This window comes from Lissotriton helveticus, chromosome 1_1 (assembly GCF_964261635.1).
Source record: "Lissotriton helveticus chromosome 1_1, aLisHel1.1, whole genome shotgun sequence".
NCBI classification, from domain to species: Eukaryota; Metazoa; Chordata; class Amphibia; order Caudata; family Salamandridae; genus Lissotriton; species Lissotriton helveticus.
The window spans coordinates 2,089,369,372-2,089,387,057 of record NC_136057.1 but is presented as its reverse complement, the minus strand read 5'-3'; the positions used below and the strand labels follow the sequence as shown (position 1 = coordinate 2,089,387,057).

The following is a 17,686-nucleotide window of genomic DNA, read 5'->3' as shown; positions in this document are numbered from 1 at the left end:
CATAAATGTGCACAACTCAATGACTCCTGTTTGGGCCACTCAGCCTTTCAACATTCTGAAGTCAATAAAATGAGTAAAATTGAGTTGGGTAGGGATAAGCATCTGTTATTCTGCCTCTCAAAGGGAATTGTCAAAAAAGTATACTAACCCTATTCTGAACCATTTCCTAAATATCTCTGAGTACCTAGGCACATACTAGACAGACTATCTGGATAATGAACTATTGAGAGAATTCTAAAATGTTTACATTTTATTCTGTCCATCTTCATTTCAGTCTGTTGTACTTCTTTCCCTACAGTTCTATTTTCATCATTTTCCATCCTATTTCCCTTCTTTTTATTATTATTTCTGTACTTTTTCTGTCTATTCATCCCCTTTTCTGTATTTTCCCATCCACTTTCCTTCCTTCTCTCTATCTTCCTTTATGTCCAACCTTCCTTCTCTCATCCTTCATTGTCTTTTTTCTTTCTTTCTTCATTCATCCTTCTCGTCATCCATCCATACACCCGTGCTTCCATCTCTCCATCCATTTATTCATATCTCAATCTAGCCAAGCAAAAGTCTTTCCTTCCACCAATAACTGTATTTTATGTCTCCATCCATTCATCATTCTCTACATTCATCCTTCTCGCATCCAACCATCATCCATCCTTCTCTCATGACCCTTTTCTCAATTCATCCATTCATTCTCGCATCCATCCATTCATCTATTCACCCTCTCTCCATACAGGTCTCTCCATTCCTCCCTTTCATCATCCTTGCATGCCTTCCACTGCAAGGGTTCATATTTATGTGCTTTTTGGAGACCAGATTCTCCAACCAATGTCAATGGAGCCATAAAAAACATGAATGAATCTATGAATAATGCTTAACCATGTGAAGAGCTAGGGGTGTCTCTTAGCGCTAGAAATTTGGAAAGTAGTAAACAGCTTAACCTATCTTTATTTTTTAACCTATTTTTATAAGCAGGTTTACAATTCAAGTCATGTGGAACGGGGCCCTGTGCCAAGAAAGATGAATCTAAAAAATTCATCAAAATCAGATTTGCAATTGTGATATATTTCTAAAGCAAATGCTAAATTCTATAATGACATATATGAAATGACAGAGACTTGCTTACTTACGACAAACCAATGTGTGGCTGGGTATAGCTGAGTCCTACACCCTGGACCCACAGAATTTCCATGGTGTGATACACAGATACAGGCTCTGTGATTGCAAGTCTTGATAATCAATATTCATCATATGACATTGTAACCAAGACCCAATCCTATCTGATGCCTTTGTCTAAATTAACCTACAGAGATCCTTCATAGAAATGTGTTCTTTTCCAGATCACTTCCCCTGAATTCAAAGAGTACAATGGCATCTGGCCCAAGGATCCATTCACTCGGTCGTCAAAGCTGACCCAGGCTCTCGCTGCTCAACTCAGCAAACCAGTGAAGTTTGAGTACAGCCATGGACGTATCGGAGCCATATATGCCCCAGAAGCTGTGTCTGAAACTGTACTCAACATTTACAGAGGGATCGTGAATATGCTTCAGGTCACCATCAAGAAGACACAAAATGTATACGACTTACAGGAGGTTAGTTTCACTAATTTCAAAATATAGTTATAGAAAAAGGTTGAGCCAATATTAATTCTACTTGACATATGTATATATAAATGGTATACCACAAAACTATGGAATCCGTCCAGGGAAGACAACTTATAGTTTCACCTAGGTTGGCTTCCTCTTAAATACACAAATAGCATTTACTGATCAAAATGAGGAGAGGGGAGGAGTGGTGGGGTCCCCTTTGCTCTGCAGGGAGCAATAATGCACTCCTCATTCTCGATGAGTCTCCAAGTAGTATACTTAAATTACACCTGTGCTCCAAACGTATCAGCTCTGCAACGCTCAGATCTACCAAACACTATTTAAAGAATAATGACTATATGGTCAACAACATATTATTTGGCAGATTTATCAACAATTTCTGTGGGTGCAAAGTCACCATAAGTGATAAAAATCAGTGCAGAGTGTTGATTTGGAACTTAATTTTCAGTGCGCTGGAAAGTTGTCTAAAATTAAACCAAAGTAGTGTCATGAGCTGCTTTGTGTTACTTTGTGTCCCATGTAACCACCCTTGGTGTTTAACACAGATGTAGTCTACTAAACTTTGTAGACAGGGCTTGCTGCCAAATTAATGTGCCTCCTCCAAGCAGATGCATGTTTTTTTCTACAGACTTTTCTTACTATGCTTGTGGGCTGTACTGTGCAGGAGACAGAGTGGAAAAAGTTTAGGCGCAAGTCTAAGTATAATATTTTGTAAGGGAAGAGTACTCTTCCAATACAAAACCTATGCAAGACTCACTCAAACACCTGTGCACTATTGTGCAAATGTGTGTGCATGGCAAAAAGAAGCCAAACTGTGCACCAGCGCTTATGACAAGAGTTGCAGCATCATAACTTAGCAGATATGATCCTATCCTCCTCTGTTCCTCTCACGCAATGCTGCACAGCAACTTTGGTTGTGGCAGAGCACTTCATGAGATATTAGTGAATCTGTCCCTCATTTCTCTTTCACTTTCTCCACACAACAAGGTCCATACATATTAGTACATTCTGTTTCTTTTCTTTAGGATTTAAAAAAATCCAACTATGTACTTAATCCATTCATTATTTTACATACATTTGCTTAGAGGTTTTACAGCATTTAGAAAAATACAAAGACTGAAACCAATATTATTGAAACACCTCAAAACAAGTTGAAAAAATGGTGGTACACTTACAGAACAACAATTGTAAGCCTTTCTGAAGCCATGAGGATTAGCCCACCCATCAATGTATTACAGATGTGGAGATACATTTTGCAGATTGTGCCATACTTGAATCCTGGCTGGATTATGCACATTCAGTTAATCTTGACCTGCCTAGTTATGCATTAAATCATTCCTTCAAAACCAAGCAAACATGTTAGTAAGAGGAATGTATTGGTTCTTTCGCAGTAGCCTACTTTCCATTGCCTTATATTGGCCATTATTTATTGTGTGGATTTCAATTATAGTTTTCAGTACTATGTACCTGCCATAATATAGGCACCCCCGTACTAATTTGTAAAGCATTTCCCCCTACTGGACCAACAGAGTTTGAAGGTCTTCTCTCAAATTGCTCACAGTCATTAGATTCAAAACATGCTCCCTAGATAGATTGTTTCTCTGTCCCCCCCACAACTTTGTGCCCTGCAAGGTAAACTCACCTCTACACTTAGACAATTCACAAAGGCCATAAAACCTTGACTCTTTCAAACATTGTTCAGTTTATAAGGTTATTTCTGCACCCCAGTGACAAGAAAGCAACAGACGCAGACGAGGAAGTACTGAATGACTAAATACCAAAATAATGTAAAAAAAACCTTGCCACAGTGCTCCAGAGTGATGTGCATACACCTACATAGGTAGACTTAGCACAGACATCCATTTGTCCTCTTAATGTGTTCTTAAAGCTGTAGTCTTCATTTAGGTTCATTGAACCAATAGTACTACTGCACCTGATTACAGTGGTGCACAGAAAAGAAATTACATGAGTCGAAACCTTGGATTCAGCTGGCCTGGTTGACCTCGAAATAGGTGGCAACTCTAACTTTGAGAAATGTGTTTCTTATGTTAAGTGTTTGCATGCTCCAAAGGGTACTACTCAAGCGGACTTGGAATGAACTAGTAATTGGTGTTTTAATGGGATCTGACATCAAAGGTAATTGCTTTAAAAGCTAAACTGGGGATTGCATATTTTGGAATCCAAGAATAATCATTGCAGAAACGACGGACTGGGTGTGATACATTTATTTATAACACTCACATGTCTAGAAGCAGCATATTGTCCAGTCTTAACCCCTTCAGTGCTCATGACGAGCTGAGCTCGTCATGACCACACCCGTTTTTATTACAGCCCAGCACTGCAGGAGAATCGCTCCAGCAGCCATGAGGTTAAGAAGCAGTAAAATGACTGATAGAACCTACGGCTAGACTTGAATCAGGAATCTATCTGTATCTGTGTCATAGTCTGCAGATCTGTAGGTTGAATCAATCAATGAATGCTGTATAAAAAGTTAATAATTCATAGAATTAAATATATATCTTCGGAATGTGTTTATATAAGGACAAACCAATATCCAGAATGGAGCCGCAGATTGTTTTACTTTATCTGCTGATTTCCACAGTCTGGAGTCACTGGTGTGTGCCATACACGATATGTGATTCAAGAAGACAAGAGGGCAAACAGCATCATTGTTGTGAAATCCAGGGATCTGAACAACTGCCAGGATAAAGTGGAGAAGAACATTGGCATGGCTTACGTGGAGAAGTGCTCATCTTGTCAAAAGGTTTGACCTTGTCACATATCTCTACTTGAAATCAACACTGAGTCTTAGACCCTCACTACCAATGATAATTGTATGTTTTTTGCAATAGATTGTGAAGAATTTAAGAAGGGCTGCAACATATACTTACAAAATGAAGCCCAAAGAAGATGGTGCACAGATCACTGAAGTGACTGCACGACAAGTGTATCAATTCTCCCCATTCTATGAACTCTATGGTGCAGCTGTAATGGAAGCCAGGTGGGTGCCTTTCACAGAATCACTGGACTACCTGTATTCTACCTTGTGGATCATTGTGCATTATTCAGTATAGTTAAATATCATGTGCTTATAAAGAAGATATCAGCAATTATGATGTCTATAGCAATTTCAGCAATTTCAGCTTTAATTGAAGATTTTCAAACATAAAAACAGTTATCCAGACAAGTAGGCCAAAAGAACCACGTAAATAGCAACAAAAACATGTGAAGGCCAAAAATGAAAGTCCAAAAGTTGAAAAACAAATATATATTGTCCCTTAAGGTTTTGGCTACCACAAAGTAATTTAATATCAACGTCCATGTTTCATCCACTGAAAATTACAGGTACAATTCTCATGGTATGGAAATCGCTCATGTTTAGTTCTGTCTGTACAACTTATCCAACTCTTATGATGTATGCGTAAAGTGTCAGTGGATTTTTGGAACCACAATTACCAGTATCCCACACGTGCTCAGGCAATTCAGTTAACAGCTTATGGAGAGAGATATCCACATTAAGGGACACAATTTTATTCATGAAATCTATCCTTGGTCTGACTGTTTGTCTTATATCTAAACTATATAAAAATGAACAATAAACTGGGAGAGGTGTTCACCCACGTCATTTTCAGCAGCCAAGTTAATTTCAGCAGCCAAGTTATGGAATACACTACCTTTTCCAAACTCAGCAGTGGATAGGCAATAGGCCTTGTAGAAAGACAAAACAAACCAGTACTCTCAGATACACATTGTTTTTTGTTTTTTTTTAAAGAAAGTGAGCTGTATGGAACTCTTTTGAAGTGTGAAACAAAAAGCCAATTGATATCCCTCGCCCTACCACAGGCATTTTGGTGAATTGTCATCCATGGTGCTGTCTACAAACAGACATTAGCTGATTGCTGATTGTTCGTACAGTACTTTCATTTAACTTTTTTCTAGTGCATGTCCCAGTTAACTTCTTTCCCAGTTCTGCAAGCGTATAACTGTAACTGTTTAGTATGATCTGCATCACCTCTTTATGTTAAGCTGCATCAGATAGATTAAATGAGAATGATTTGTTTAGAGGTTCCATGTGTTCACAGGTTCCATTTACAGGACATCTTTCACAAACAAAAGCTGTGCATAAAACTAAGAGAAAACACATCTTCAGATCATTAATCCATTCTAATGAAATGAAGTCATACACCATCATACTTGAAATTTAGACTAAGAACTTGCCCCTACCTATCATTTAAGCAACAAGCAGGGGCTGTGGCAGGGTCCTGTTTTAGTATAAGCAAGGGGCTAAGAAGATTCTTTGACCTCCTTCCATTGGCAGCCAGGAAGACGGTGGCGGTGGCACTCATTACATCTCGCCTGGACTACTGCAACAGCCTATACGCAGGATCAAATAGATCAGTCCTGCATTGGCTGCAGATGGTCCATAATGACACCGCCCATCTTGTCCTGAGATGGCCAAGGAAGTCATCTGCCTCAGCAGCACTCAGGACCTTGCACTGGTTACCTATCCACAAACGGGTGCTGTTTAAAATCTTAGTTATCACCTTCAGGGCTTACCACCAGCAAGGACCCAAATACTTTCTAAATCGGTTTCAGAGATATGTGCCGTCTCGGAACCTTAGGTCATCAAACTTGAACTTGCTGTTGATTCCTAAATTCAGGCTATCCACCAAGGGAGGAAAATCTCTTGGTGTACTGGGCTCTAGGGCCTGGAATAAGCTTCCGCTCCAATTGCGCCAAATCCCTCTGGAGAACCCTTTCAGAAAGTCCCTGAAGACCTGGGTTTTTAATCTTTCAGATAAAGCATGTATAGCTCTGATATAAGTATAATGTTAGAGGCAATAGCAGACTGATGCTTGACTAGTCTTCCGGCCTATTCCACTCTAGGTGACGGGTTTTCAGCGCCAAGATGCTCCTTGGAGTTAAAGCTGCGCTTTATAAGAATTAAATTACATTACATTACATCTACCATGCAAATGATGAGGGGATCAAGACTAATGCCACCATTAAGCAGAGTCAGTGGAGATTATTCTTTACATTGCAGAACAGGAGTATCTGACCCCACAAAAAGAGTAATTCAGAAGCAGGAGGAACTGCACTTCTGCCCCCTTGGCCTTAATCCAATTATATCAGTAGAGAAACACTATATTTTCAGTAAAATGTTAATTTTCCTATTTAAATATGTGCGTAGACAAAGCTAAGAACAGTGCAAGGATTTTCAGTACTCCAAGAAAAATTGCGTTTTTGCTTTCTGGAAAGATTCACAATCAATGAAAAAGGGACATTTTCTGATCTCTCATGTTAATGTGGCACCACGCATTGCTGGTGCATTGGTCCTCTGTCTAACTCACTTTATGCAAGCTCCAGCCCTTGACAAGGCAAATTGGAAGTTTTTACATTTTCTCTTCACCTTTCTTTCAGACAAGTGCTCACTTTTGTGGAAACCAAAAGCAATCGAGTGAGTGCTCCTGAGACTGAGCTCCAAAACCGGGGTGGTCTTCAGTACCAGTTTGCTTCTGAAATGTTCCAGATGCCGATTCAGTTACTGAAGATAAGGAGTCCTGAGACACAAGTAGGTAACTCAGTGTAAACATTCGATTGTCACATACATTTATTTTAATGTTAATAAAAATATTTTGGAGCCTATTATTAAACATATTTTCAACAGTAAACATATGTTTAAGGGCAAAAATACCACATTTACAATTACCTTGAATACACAAAGTGATTCTTGGCATGAATGCATTCATTACTTTGGATTTCTCCTCCACTATTGTGGAGACATCTGCAGTGGTAAATTCCAGACAAGGGACTGGAAATGTCTTTTCCAAGGTGTGGTTTCCCATTGAAATTTGGAATAAGTACAAACTTAAACTTAACCATTTGTGGTCATTCCTAAGATTAGATTCAATCTCTTCCTGCCCTGGAAATGGTCAGAGTTTTACTCCAACAAAGGGCTGGATCGATTCCCATTCCAGGATTGGAAGCAACTCCCCTTTCAGCATTGGAATGGTAAAGGACAATACACCCCAGATGTACTAGGGATGTAAAGAAAGAACTTTCTCTAAAAGGAAAAATATTTTCCCTAAAGAGAAAGGTTTTGCACAGCAGGCTCCATTCCTTGTTTGTAGAGTGTTATTCTATGTTGATCTCCATGCGGGAAATAGAAGTACCTGGGACATGTCACATGACATTACCAGTAGTATGTTGAGAAACCTTTACCTGGCACAGCTTTCCAGGAATACTTATATATAAATAGGAAAGTATGCTCAGGTAGAGGTGTAAATATCTGTCTGTACTTTTATATTTTTTGTCCGAAATTGTCTCCTTTGATTGTAGTGGGTAGCTAGTTTTAGTTATTTATTCTAGCCTCGCTTAATAAAATGATATATAATATTTATAACATTCAGTTTTGCAATTTCACAGAAATGTAAAAAACGTAAGTTACTATTATCTAACACATAAGTATGTTTAAACTTCTTACAAGGAGATCACAATTATGTTGAGTAGTCCATGCCTATTTTACTGAGACATCTTTCCGCCACATTCAGTCCATCTCTCTACCCCAAACACAATGAGAACAGAAATTATCACATCGTCAGATCTTTAATTGTTTTGCCGATTTAGTAAACACAGCTGTTTTTCCACATTTGATACTATCTTCTTACAGTGTTTGGAAAAGCTTTAATAACTCAGAGGTATATAAACATCTAGAAATTTCCAAGAATCTCTTTTCGAAATACAGTTGGAAGCACAAAGCACTTCAACAAGAGCTTTAACAAATTATTGGCTGAGGTATTTGTTTGGATAATACAAAGCTGACTCTTTTGAAATGTCTCCAAAATCCAGGTCAATTTGTAGCCCACTTTCCTGTCCTCTGGAAAATATATAGCCATTATAGCCACTGAATCTAACACTTCATCAACCAGTTCACAAAACAAAGTAAAGCTCAAAACCTCTTGTAAGTTTCCAGAAACAAATTTTGCTCTACAACTTTAAATCAACTCAAGTGTAATACGTCCATAGATGCTCATCCTTAAAAGAAACCCCAGGTTTACTGAATCCACAAACATAGTGCACAGATTGGTCCAACAGCCTGTTCCCTCCGTTCAGTAGTTTGCCTCCCTCATTCTACATAAGAATCATGGGAAAGAGAAAACTGAAAGCAGAAGTTGTCTCTGAGCAGCGCACAGGAAAACAAACCCAAAAAGTAAACAAAATGTATAGTTGTTACTAACACAAAGAACAAAACAATGGAAAATAACTTTCTACCTTACTAGCACCTTATAATTTAATACCATTACGCGCTACAAAAATTACAAACACATATGTCATTACATAATCTTTGAAGCTTGAAGGTTTACTTCTATAATATGAGCTATTAGTATCAGCCACAAATCTGGCAATAGTAATATTATTGCAAGAACTGTTTCTAGCACAGTACTTTTGTGAATCTGACTGAGGTGCTGGAATTCAAGATGTTATGTTATGTTATGTTATGTTGGCTTGTATAGCGCATGGCTACCCCAGCAACGGGGCGTCCCAGCGCTTGCAGACATGCCTGAGTGCAAGGCAACCTAGCCCATAGAAGTGACGTGTAGCGCCTTTAGGATACCCTAGATGGCGAGGAACAATATTATCCACCTAGTGAACCACAATCAGACCAACACCTTGCCAAACATTTTAGTTATCTTTATTGTTTCTCTTTGGTTCCATGTAGCTTGATCGTCCCTTAGGTGTCCAACCAGGTCTTTTTTACAAACACCAACTCCTCTACACTCCCTTCCATGTCACATAGTCTATGTTTGAGATCAAATCCCCTCCTATAGTTTCTTTGGTGATAGCCCACCATGCATGAGCAATAACTCCCTCCTTTGCACATCACTCTTACATTTCAACTACAATTGGTTGAGTTTCAATCCTGTGAACCTGCCTTTAAGAAATTGTTGGAAGATTTGCAATAAGCCCACGGTTTGACTCACAGTACATCTTTGAATGGTACCATCATCTCTAATGCACACCCCCTAATCAAACAATTCATACTTTCTACAAGACAACTTGCTTGAGGAGAATACAAAGCAGTGCGATACAGTGTGATGGCAAGATCATCTCACAATTCTTGCATCTCTCAAGACTGGACATCATTAGCTGCTATTGTGGTCTTTGATATTTCCTCACATACAAACACACTTTTTAAATATGAAAGCACACTCCTGGTGGTTATCAAACTCACACAACAAGCAGTGCCCCATTTTAAAGCATAGTCTGTTAATACCAAAATAAATCTTTCTCTAAGTGGCAACAACTCAAATTTACCAATTATGTCCAACCCCAGTTTGTTTCAGAGTTCACCTGGAACCTCCAACGGGACAGTTCTCACATACCTAGATTTGTCAATACTTGCACATTACAGACAGTCTCTGACAACTAACTCAGTTTGTCTGTCCAGATGTGGCCACCAATACTTCTCTCTGACACTGACTTTAGTTTTCCCAAATGCTTCTTATAAGCAAAATTTATGATTGGTCTCCACAGTGCAACTGGGAGAATTAACGATTTCCTCTGGTACAGTTCGACGTCCAATATGTTCAATTCCTCCCTCACAATCAAGAAGGCTTTGGCCTCCTCAGACATTAATGTAATTTTGGGCCATCCTGTGACCACAAAGAGCAACACTTTATTTTTCACATCATCATGTGCTGCGGCTAATTTCCATTATGACTTATTAACAGAAAATAACATGACCTACATCTCAGGCAAATCAGTATCAGACAAAACTGATCTGTTGACAGGGAACCTGTAAAGACAGTCAGCTGGAACATTCATTGCTCTTAGAATATACGCCACTTTAAAATTGAATTCCACCATAATTCCACCTATCATTTGATACATGGACTGCTGTTGTCAATATTCCTGCATACTAACGATTGGACCAAAGGTCTCCGATAATTCTCGATTAACACTCCAAACCCCACAGAAAAAAAAACTTAAAGTGATGTTCAGTCCACATGCAAGCTTGATCACCGAATATCACTCTTCATCTACATTGAGTGATCTCAAGGCAAATGCAACCACTCTTGCTTCACCGTATACCACTTGAGACAACACTGCACCCAGAACTTTTAAGCTAGTGTAAGTGGTCAGAATACTTTTTTCATTACATAAAAATTCCCCAACGTAGGCATATTAGCAATCTCATTCTTTATACTTGCATAAGCTTCTTCACAATCCTTAATACATTAAAAACTCTGTGCGAGCCAAAAACACAGAAGCCAACCTTTCTGAAGCTTGTATTTCTTCAATTATCCCCATTTGCAACAACCTGTTTAATTCCTCCTGCAACAGTTACAACATGAGTTTGGGTACCCTTCTTACTTTGTGCACAACAGGCCTAGCAATTTTAAAGATGCTCCTATGCTGAATTTCTTTTAGCAACACAAGCAAATCCTTGAACTCTTTAACAAAATCTCAACAATCCCTGTATAATCACCAATGGTGGCAACCAAAAGTACTTGATCTGGAGAATTAGGATTAAGGGAATCCCTAAATCTCTTTGGTGACAGTACCTAGGCAAATTGTCACCATGTTTGGATACATAAACAGTACCTACAGTCTCCCTTCCCTTCAATTTAAAATCCATCACCTGATAACCAATAAAATTAATCTCTTCAACCACCATATACTTATGGGTTTATGTCTAGTGGTAACTGAGATATATTTTCACATCCAAAAATGTTCTTCCAAATCGTATAGCCCACCAGATTAAACGGCAAACCAGAATCTGCCAAAAACACTAGTTTTTCTCCACCCATCTCCACCTGACATGGTAATGCACCCCACTCCATCAATCTTTCCACCCATTTGTTTAACTCCCTTCATAAAAGGTGTTATCTGAAGAACAGCACTTTGGTTAATCTCAGGCCCATTAGTTATATACTTTGTTGTTTTTACATATACAAAGTAAATTATCCTCTTTTTCCACAATGTCTGTATGTGAGACTCAAAGCATAAGAATTGGGACTATTGAAGAGGTGATTGGGACTGCCAAATTTAAAGCATTTACATTTAGACTCCTTCCCCATATTAGGATGAGCTTTGAAATACTCAGTTTCCTCTGCATAGTTGACTTGTTATTGTCAAGATTATCTCTGTCCCAGTCCGAGCTATTAAACCTGTCAAGAGTGTGATTATTGTGCTAAACATTTCCTTGATCTAACTATAAGTATGGTCATCCCTTTCACAATGTCCACAGTTTTTTTAAGAGAGGGATTTCTACCCAACAGTTTTCTTTGGACTCTGATTTCGTTGGTTCATCGCACCAATTGAGTTCTGATCAGAGAATCCGTTACATCTACAAGCTCACACATTCTGGTAAAGCTTTTCAGAGATACCACAAAGTTTATAAACATGTCACACTTGGGTTAAGCCCTTGTGAAATATTCCTCTCATTCCATGACTACATTTATGTTCGAATCACATCCTTGTTGCCAAAAATATAATTCCAAGGATGCATAACTTTAAAAGAAACTCAGTTTATTAAATCAACTCACACATTACACTGCTGGGTATGAAAGTCTCCCCCCTCACTTCAGTTGTTCATAACCCACATTCTACATAAGCATCATGGGAAAGAGAATACAGAAAACAGAACTCTAAGATTACCGCACAGTGTCAACACCCAGTTTCCATTTAAAAGTGGTATTTAGGAGCATCTCCTAGTTATACATCAATTGTAAATTTGGCTTTATTTGCCTCTTATCATTCCGAACGTGTGTGATCCTATTATAAGTTAGAAAGACCTTTACACTCTTTAAGCTTCAGATGATCAAAGACTGTGTTGCAATGCATTGATCAGAAGGAAAACCGATCAATTGAACCACAGGATGCTCCTTAGCATCCAGGCAAGCATAGTGTTTTTTTCTGTGGTCAGATTAACGTGACCAAAGCCTCCACAGCACTTGGGTGCCTTAATTTGTGGAACAATTACAGATAGATGTGAAAAAGCCAGCTCCCACTCAACTTTATATATTAAAGTTTTGTGGACCACTAATCAGGGTATATGTGTGCAACACAGGAGAACAAACATATTAATAGACTTTGGACAGTAAGAGGTTTCATCTTCCTTTGAAGATCTAATTACCACTATTTCCACTTGACAAACACAAGTTTCCGTTGCTTCTCAGTTATGAAGCACATTTATGGCACTCCCTAAAGCACTGTGGAAGCCAGTGGAACCACGCAGTCTTCAGCAAAAAAGTTCAACAAATTTCTCTTACTTTTTATCAATTGAAAAAAAGTATATCTAACATTACCTGATGTCATAGAAGCCGTTGATTTCCTAGGGTTTAACAATCTGCACATTCTTTGATATTGCTGTTTTGCAATAAAGTTATTCTGAGATATGCGTCCCCTATAATTTCCGCATTGCAAGTATCTGTAGCCCTTTAGAGGTCGCTAATTGAAACCTCTACAGCGGTTACGTGAGAAGAAAGAAAGTAACAAATGTTACTGCCCATCTCTAAATCATCCCTCTACACGAGTATGAACATATCATGTCATGTTTCAAAACTGAAAACGTCCACTTTTTATTGACTTCTCATAAAAAGGAAAAACAAATACATGTAAATCAAGAAACGTCCATAATTTTTTTTTATAAATAATAGTTATAAAATGAAAGCAGGTTATCACTGTTAAGATCAGATGCACGATTTTTGCAACACATTAAAGTATTCCATAAGTTATATGATTTCAATATTCCCACTAAACCAACAGCAAGAATACAAAATGCACATAGTGTTTTCTACACGCAATTTTGGCTGAACAAAGATTCACAAATTAAAATCTATGGAATTATAACAGACAAAATATTGTTTTCGCCTCTCCTGCTAATAATTTTTACAAAGTTTAACAAATAGAACTTCATTGGTCATCCAAATTTAGTCATCCAAATTTAGAATCACAAACATACACTAAACTTTCATTATGTTTGCAACCTGCTCTAAAAGGTTTACAAATGTTCCTGAAAATGTTAATTAGCCCACATACTTTGACTAGTGAACATTTGATCTGCCCCATGTAAGGCTTTTCTTCAAAAGGGTTTCAATAAAGAATTGTTGCTGTACTATGAGTTCAATCTTTCACATGTAGGTATGAACAAATGGGGAAATTGGCAAACATTTAAAACTATCATCAAATGCTCGATGTTTTGTCTTTTTCTGGTTGGTTTTATGTAATAAATGTTATGTGTTGCATATGTTCCTGGATGTCTCAAGAATCTTTCCGTAATACATTCTACTGAACTGGAAATTACCCAACTTTAAAGATACAGGGTGAAATGGCTTTAGAGAGCTAATCTAAGGGAGTGGGCAGAAATAATTAGCTATAGAAACCTAAACCTTCCAAATTAAGAATCAATTCCCTGCGTCTTGGTTCCTGAAAGTTTGCTTGTATAGTATGTTTCATGTTCTATTTCTGAGTTATTGATTGTAAACAAATTTTATTATTTCTACTTAAGTGTTTTACATTTTGTGATAGGTTGCAGAAACCCTGCAGCACTTAGTGCAGAATAACCAACAGCAGGTACATGCTGATGCTCCAGCCAGATTCCTACAGCTCACCCAGATTCTACGTGCTGCAAGCTATGAGAGCATCCAGGCCATATGGAAGCAGTTTGCAGACCGACCTCAGTACAGGTGATTTGTTTTCAGGATGTTACACGAATGACTTGTGTCAATTGGATTGTATCTGTGTAACTCATGGCATTGGTATGTTACCTGCAGGCGCTGGCTTCTGAACACCATCCCAGCAGTGGGAACCATTGATGCACTGAAGGTTATCAAGCAGAAGATCCACAACCAGGAGCTGAGCCCCTGGGAGGCAGCGCAGGCTGCCACTCTAGCTGTCCAGTTTGCCAAAGCAGACCACCAGACCTTACAAGTAGCTCAAGTAAGAGTAGCACTCTGCATAGGTATTTTTTTCAATGAGAATTCCCAAAATACTGCAATTTCTAATTATAACAATAAGCCCTAGCTGCATGCTACCATGGTCACTTTCAATTCCACACTCTTCTGTTTTATGCTACTTTGCACAACAAAAATATTTTTTGTATTTTAGTTCTGTTGTGCTACCCTCTCAATTCTATGACACACCCATTTCACATTGGTCTCACCAATATTATCTTGGTTGCATAGACTTTACCATATATATCAACAAGTAACCCAAAATGTCATTTATTTTGAGTTCATTATTTTAACATCATTTACAAAATGGTTGCTTTGCGGACTGGCAAAATATATACAATACAACTCACTGAGGTATTTATGAAAATGTAGTAAATATTTCAAGAACATGAGTGGTGAATAAAAAAACATACTCTCTATGCCAATGTTTGACCTCTGTCCGTGACCTTGCAGGATTTAGTGAAAGTGGCAGAACATCAGAAATCCTCTATCATCTATAAGGCTGCGATCCTGGCTTATGGGTCAATGGTGAACAAGTATTGCGGTGCACACTCCTCTTGTCCGGAGGAAGCCCTATCCGTGAGTAGCATTTTTAACACTGAGAAGGGATATTATATTGCATGGAATGTATTTAGTTTATTAACACAATCAGTGTGCTTTTGCTTCTGATTAATGCTTGTGTGTTTAATTATGTGGACACAGTATTTGTGACAATTGTGCTTCCATTATTACTATAATTACAATCAGGTATGATCTGCCTGTAAGTGCCCATGTGCTACATTTACTTATATCTGTATAAGTGCTATTGATAAAAGAAGGGAACATTACATTTTGACAATAGTGCCCAGGTTAAGATACCTAAAATGAATGCACACTAGGAAAATGCCTTCTGTGTGCATTCACCATATACACTAGGCACACCTTCAGTCAGTATATCCCACAGATTAAGTGTGTTCTCTTAATTGATAATATAAAGTAAATGTGTTTGAAGGACAATTTCATTTCATGTACAGCAGTACTGACAATGAGTAGGTGTGGGTGGCCCTCGTAAGAGCTATTACCTTGAACACTGGATTTGAACCAAATTCTCATTTAGAGGCTGGTCAGCCTCCTCCACCAGGTTTAGGGAGTACCAAAGGAAGCATAGGAAAGGTAGATGATGGTTTGCTTTCTCGCTGTTCTTCTCTTGCCACTCTCGGGCCTCCATGGAACCAATGTAGATGGGTGAATTTCAGGTGATGCTCTTGTTTTTCAAGCCTCCATGATGCACGATAGCCAGTGTCAGACGACTCTTCTTCATGCTGACAGTGGATTAGAGTTACTGTCATCAGTGCACCAGCATTACAATCTCCTACAACCTGTGTCCGGGAAGGGGAAGAAAGAAAGGTTAAGAGTGTCTTTGGGAGAGGTGGCAGGGAGCTGGGTATTTTTGTCACAGAAAGTTTCAAAAGAACACAGAAAGGTGCTCAGTGAGCTAATGGCTTACTTATGGCTACTGTCAATGCTATGGAGGTTGCAAGATGAAGCCCACAAAGGCAAACTCAGTCCTATATCTTCAAAAGTTAAGTTAAGCAATAGCATTAGGTGATAGTGAACCATTTATCTCCAGGGCTTATGGATGCTTGCAAGAAGTGCTAAATAAAAAACAAGTTATTGTTGTAGAATGCAGCAATGAAGAAACAGAGAAATGGAAAGGCGATGAGTCAGGCAGGACACCATTTTCTTTATACATGTGGAGAGTGAAGGAGGACATGGTGATATCGCTGTGATGCTCTCCCATAGAGCCTGTACAGCTCATCCAAGACATCAGTTTAGAGGGTTAGAGTCCATCGGGTGGCGATGAATAAAGCTGTCACAAAAATGAAGTTTGTTATCAATGATTTCAGTGAGTTTCCTATTTTTTTATGTTACTCTGTATATTTGTCTGATAAACAACTGAATTGTTGACAGCTATCCTCTTCCATTATCTCTGTAAAATTGCTCCCATCAAAACAGTGAGCAAGGTGGGAGTGACACTTTGATCTAACAACTCAGTCTCTGTTGCTACAACTAAGCACCAAACAAAGCACATTCTCTACTGTGCAACATGTCCATAATCTGCTCTCTATTAAGCTTATCACAAATATTCCTTCTCATTCATGGTCTAGTCTTATCTATATTACTGCACTACCCATTCATTCTCATCAGCGCTCCACTGAAGACCTTTTCTAAACTATAAGTGATCCCTAGTGGAGTTGTAAGAATACTTTTGATGGAAAAACATGAGCACATCTCACCATACAGACACAAATCAAAGAGAAAGGAGGAAAAACATGAGATTATGCTAGTGAAAGACTGTCAAAACTCTGTTTTTTGCAGCCCCTGCATGACCTGGCAGCTGAAGCAGCCAACAATGCCCATGAAGAGGACATGGCGCTGGCTCTGAAAGCCATGGGTAATGCAGGACAGCCAGCCAGTATCAAGCGCATCCAGAAGTTCCTTCCAGGATTCTCCTCCAGTGCTTCCCAGCTCCCAGTGAGGATCCAGACTGATGCAGTGATGTCCCTGAGGAACATTGCCAAGGAGGATCCAAAGAGGGTAAGAGAGACGCAGGCAAACTCACCAAATAACCATCCTAAAGTGTATTTATGAAAAAACAAATAAACCTGCAAAATGGGTATACACCTATGTGTGGGAACTGTTTTGCTATATTTTGAAATTGACAAACATTCTGGGAAGAACACTTCGAAAGCTGTCTCGGGACTTACAAAACATACAAAAGGCAATGCACGTGAGTGTGTGTGCCCAACGTTCATCTACGATTGTAAAACATTTCTGGAATGCACCTGTTTATCCTTATCTGCCTTTTAAAAAAGTCTTCCACATAGGGTAGGTATTTTGAGAAGGTCACTAATAAACACTAATCCCCTTTTCCTTTATAAACAAACTTTTCTTGTGTGAAGCCTCCTCTTTCAAATTATCACCTCAAGAGATTGTGGTATCCTAAGCAATTTCCATACACCTATGGCTAGCTTATGCCAGTTAAGGTATGGTTGTGCTAAAAAGTGTGCTAAAGGCATTGAAAATATATGTGCATGGTCACAGTTAGAGCTTGGTTAGTGTTAATCTCACACTGCTATGTACAAA

The 17,686-nt window shown here is 38.7% G+C and overlaps 1 protein-coding gene across 1 annotated transcript in view; it reads left to right on the top strand.

The window, feature by feature from the left end:
• Positions 1-17,686, top strand: part of LOC144756133 (vitellogenin-A2-like) — a 65,460-nt gene that overhangs the window by 923 nt on the left and 46,851 nt on the right. The window contains exons 4-11 of the mRNA XM_078645698.1: positions 1,335-1,586; positions 4,204-4,365; positions 4,454-4,602; positions 7,023-7,173; positions 14,136-14,293; positions 14,381-14,546; positions 15,014-15,139; positions 16,919-17,137. Coding sequence (XP_078501824.1) covers positions 1,335-1,586; positions 4,204-4,365; positions 4,454-4,602; positions 7,023-7,173; positions 14,136-14,293; positions 14,381-14,546; positions 15,014-15,139; positions 16,919-17,137 — 1,383 coding nt within the window. The remainder of the gene's footprint in view (positions 1-1,334; positions 1,587-4,203; positions 4,366-4,453; positions 4,603-7,022; positions 7,174-14,135; positions 14,294-14,380; positions 14,547-15,013; positions 15,140-16,918; positions 17,138-17,686) is intronic.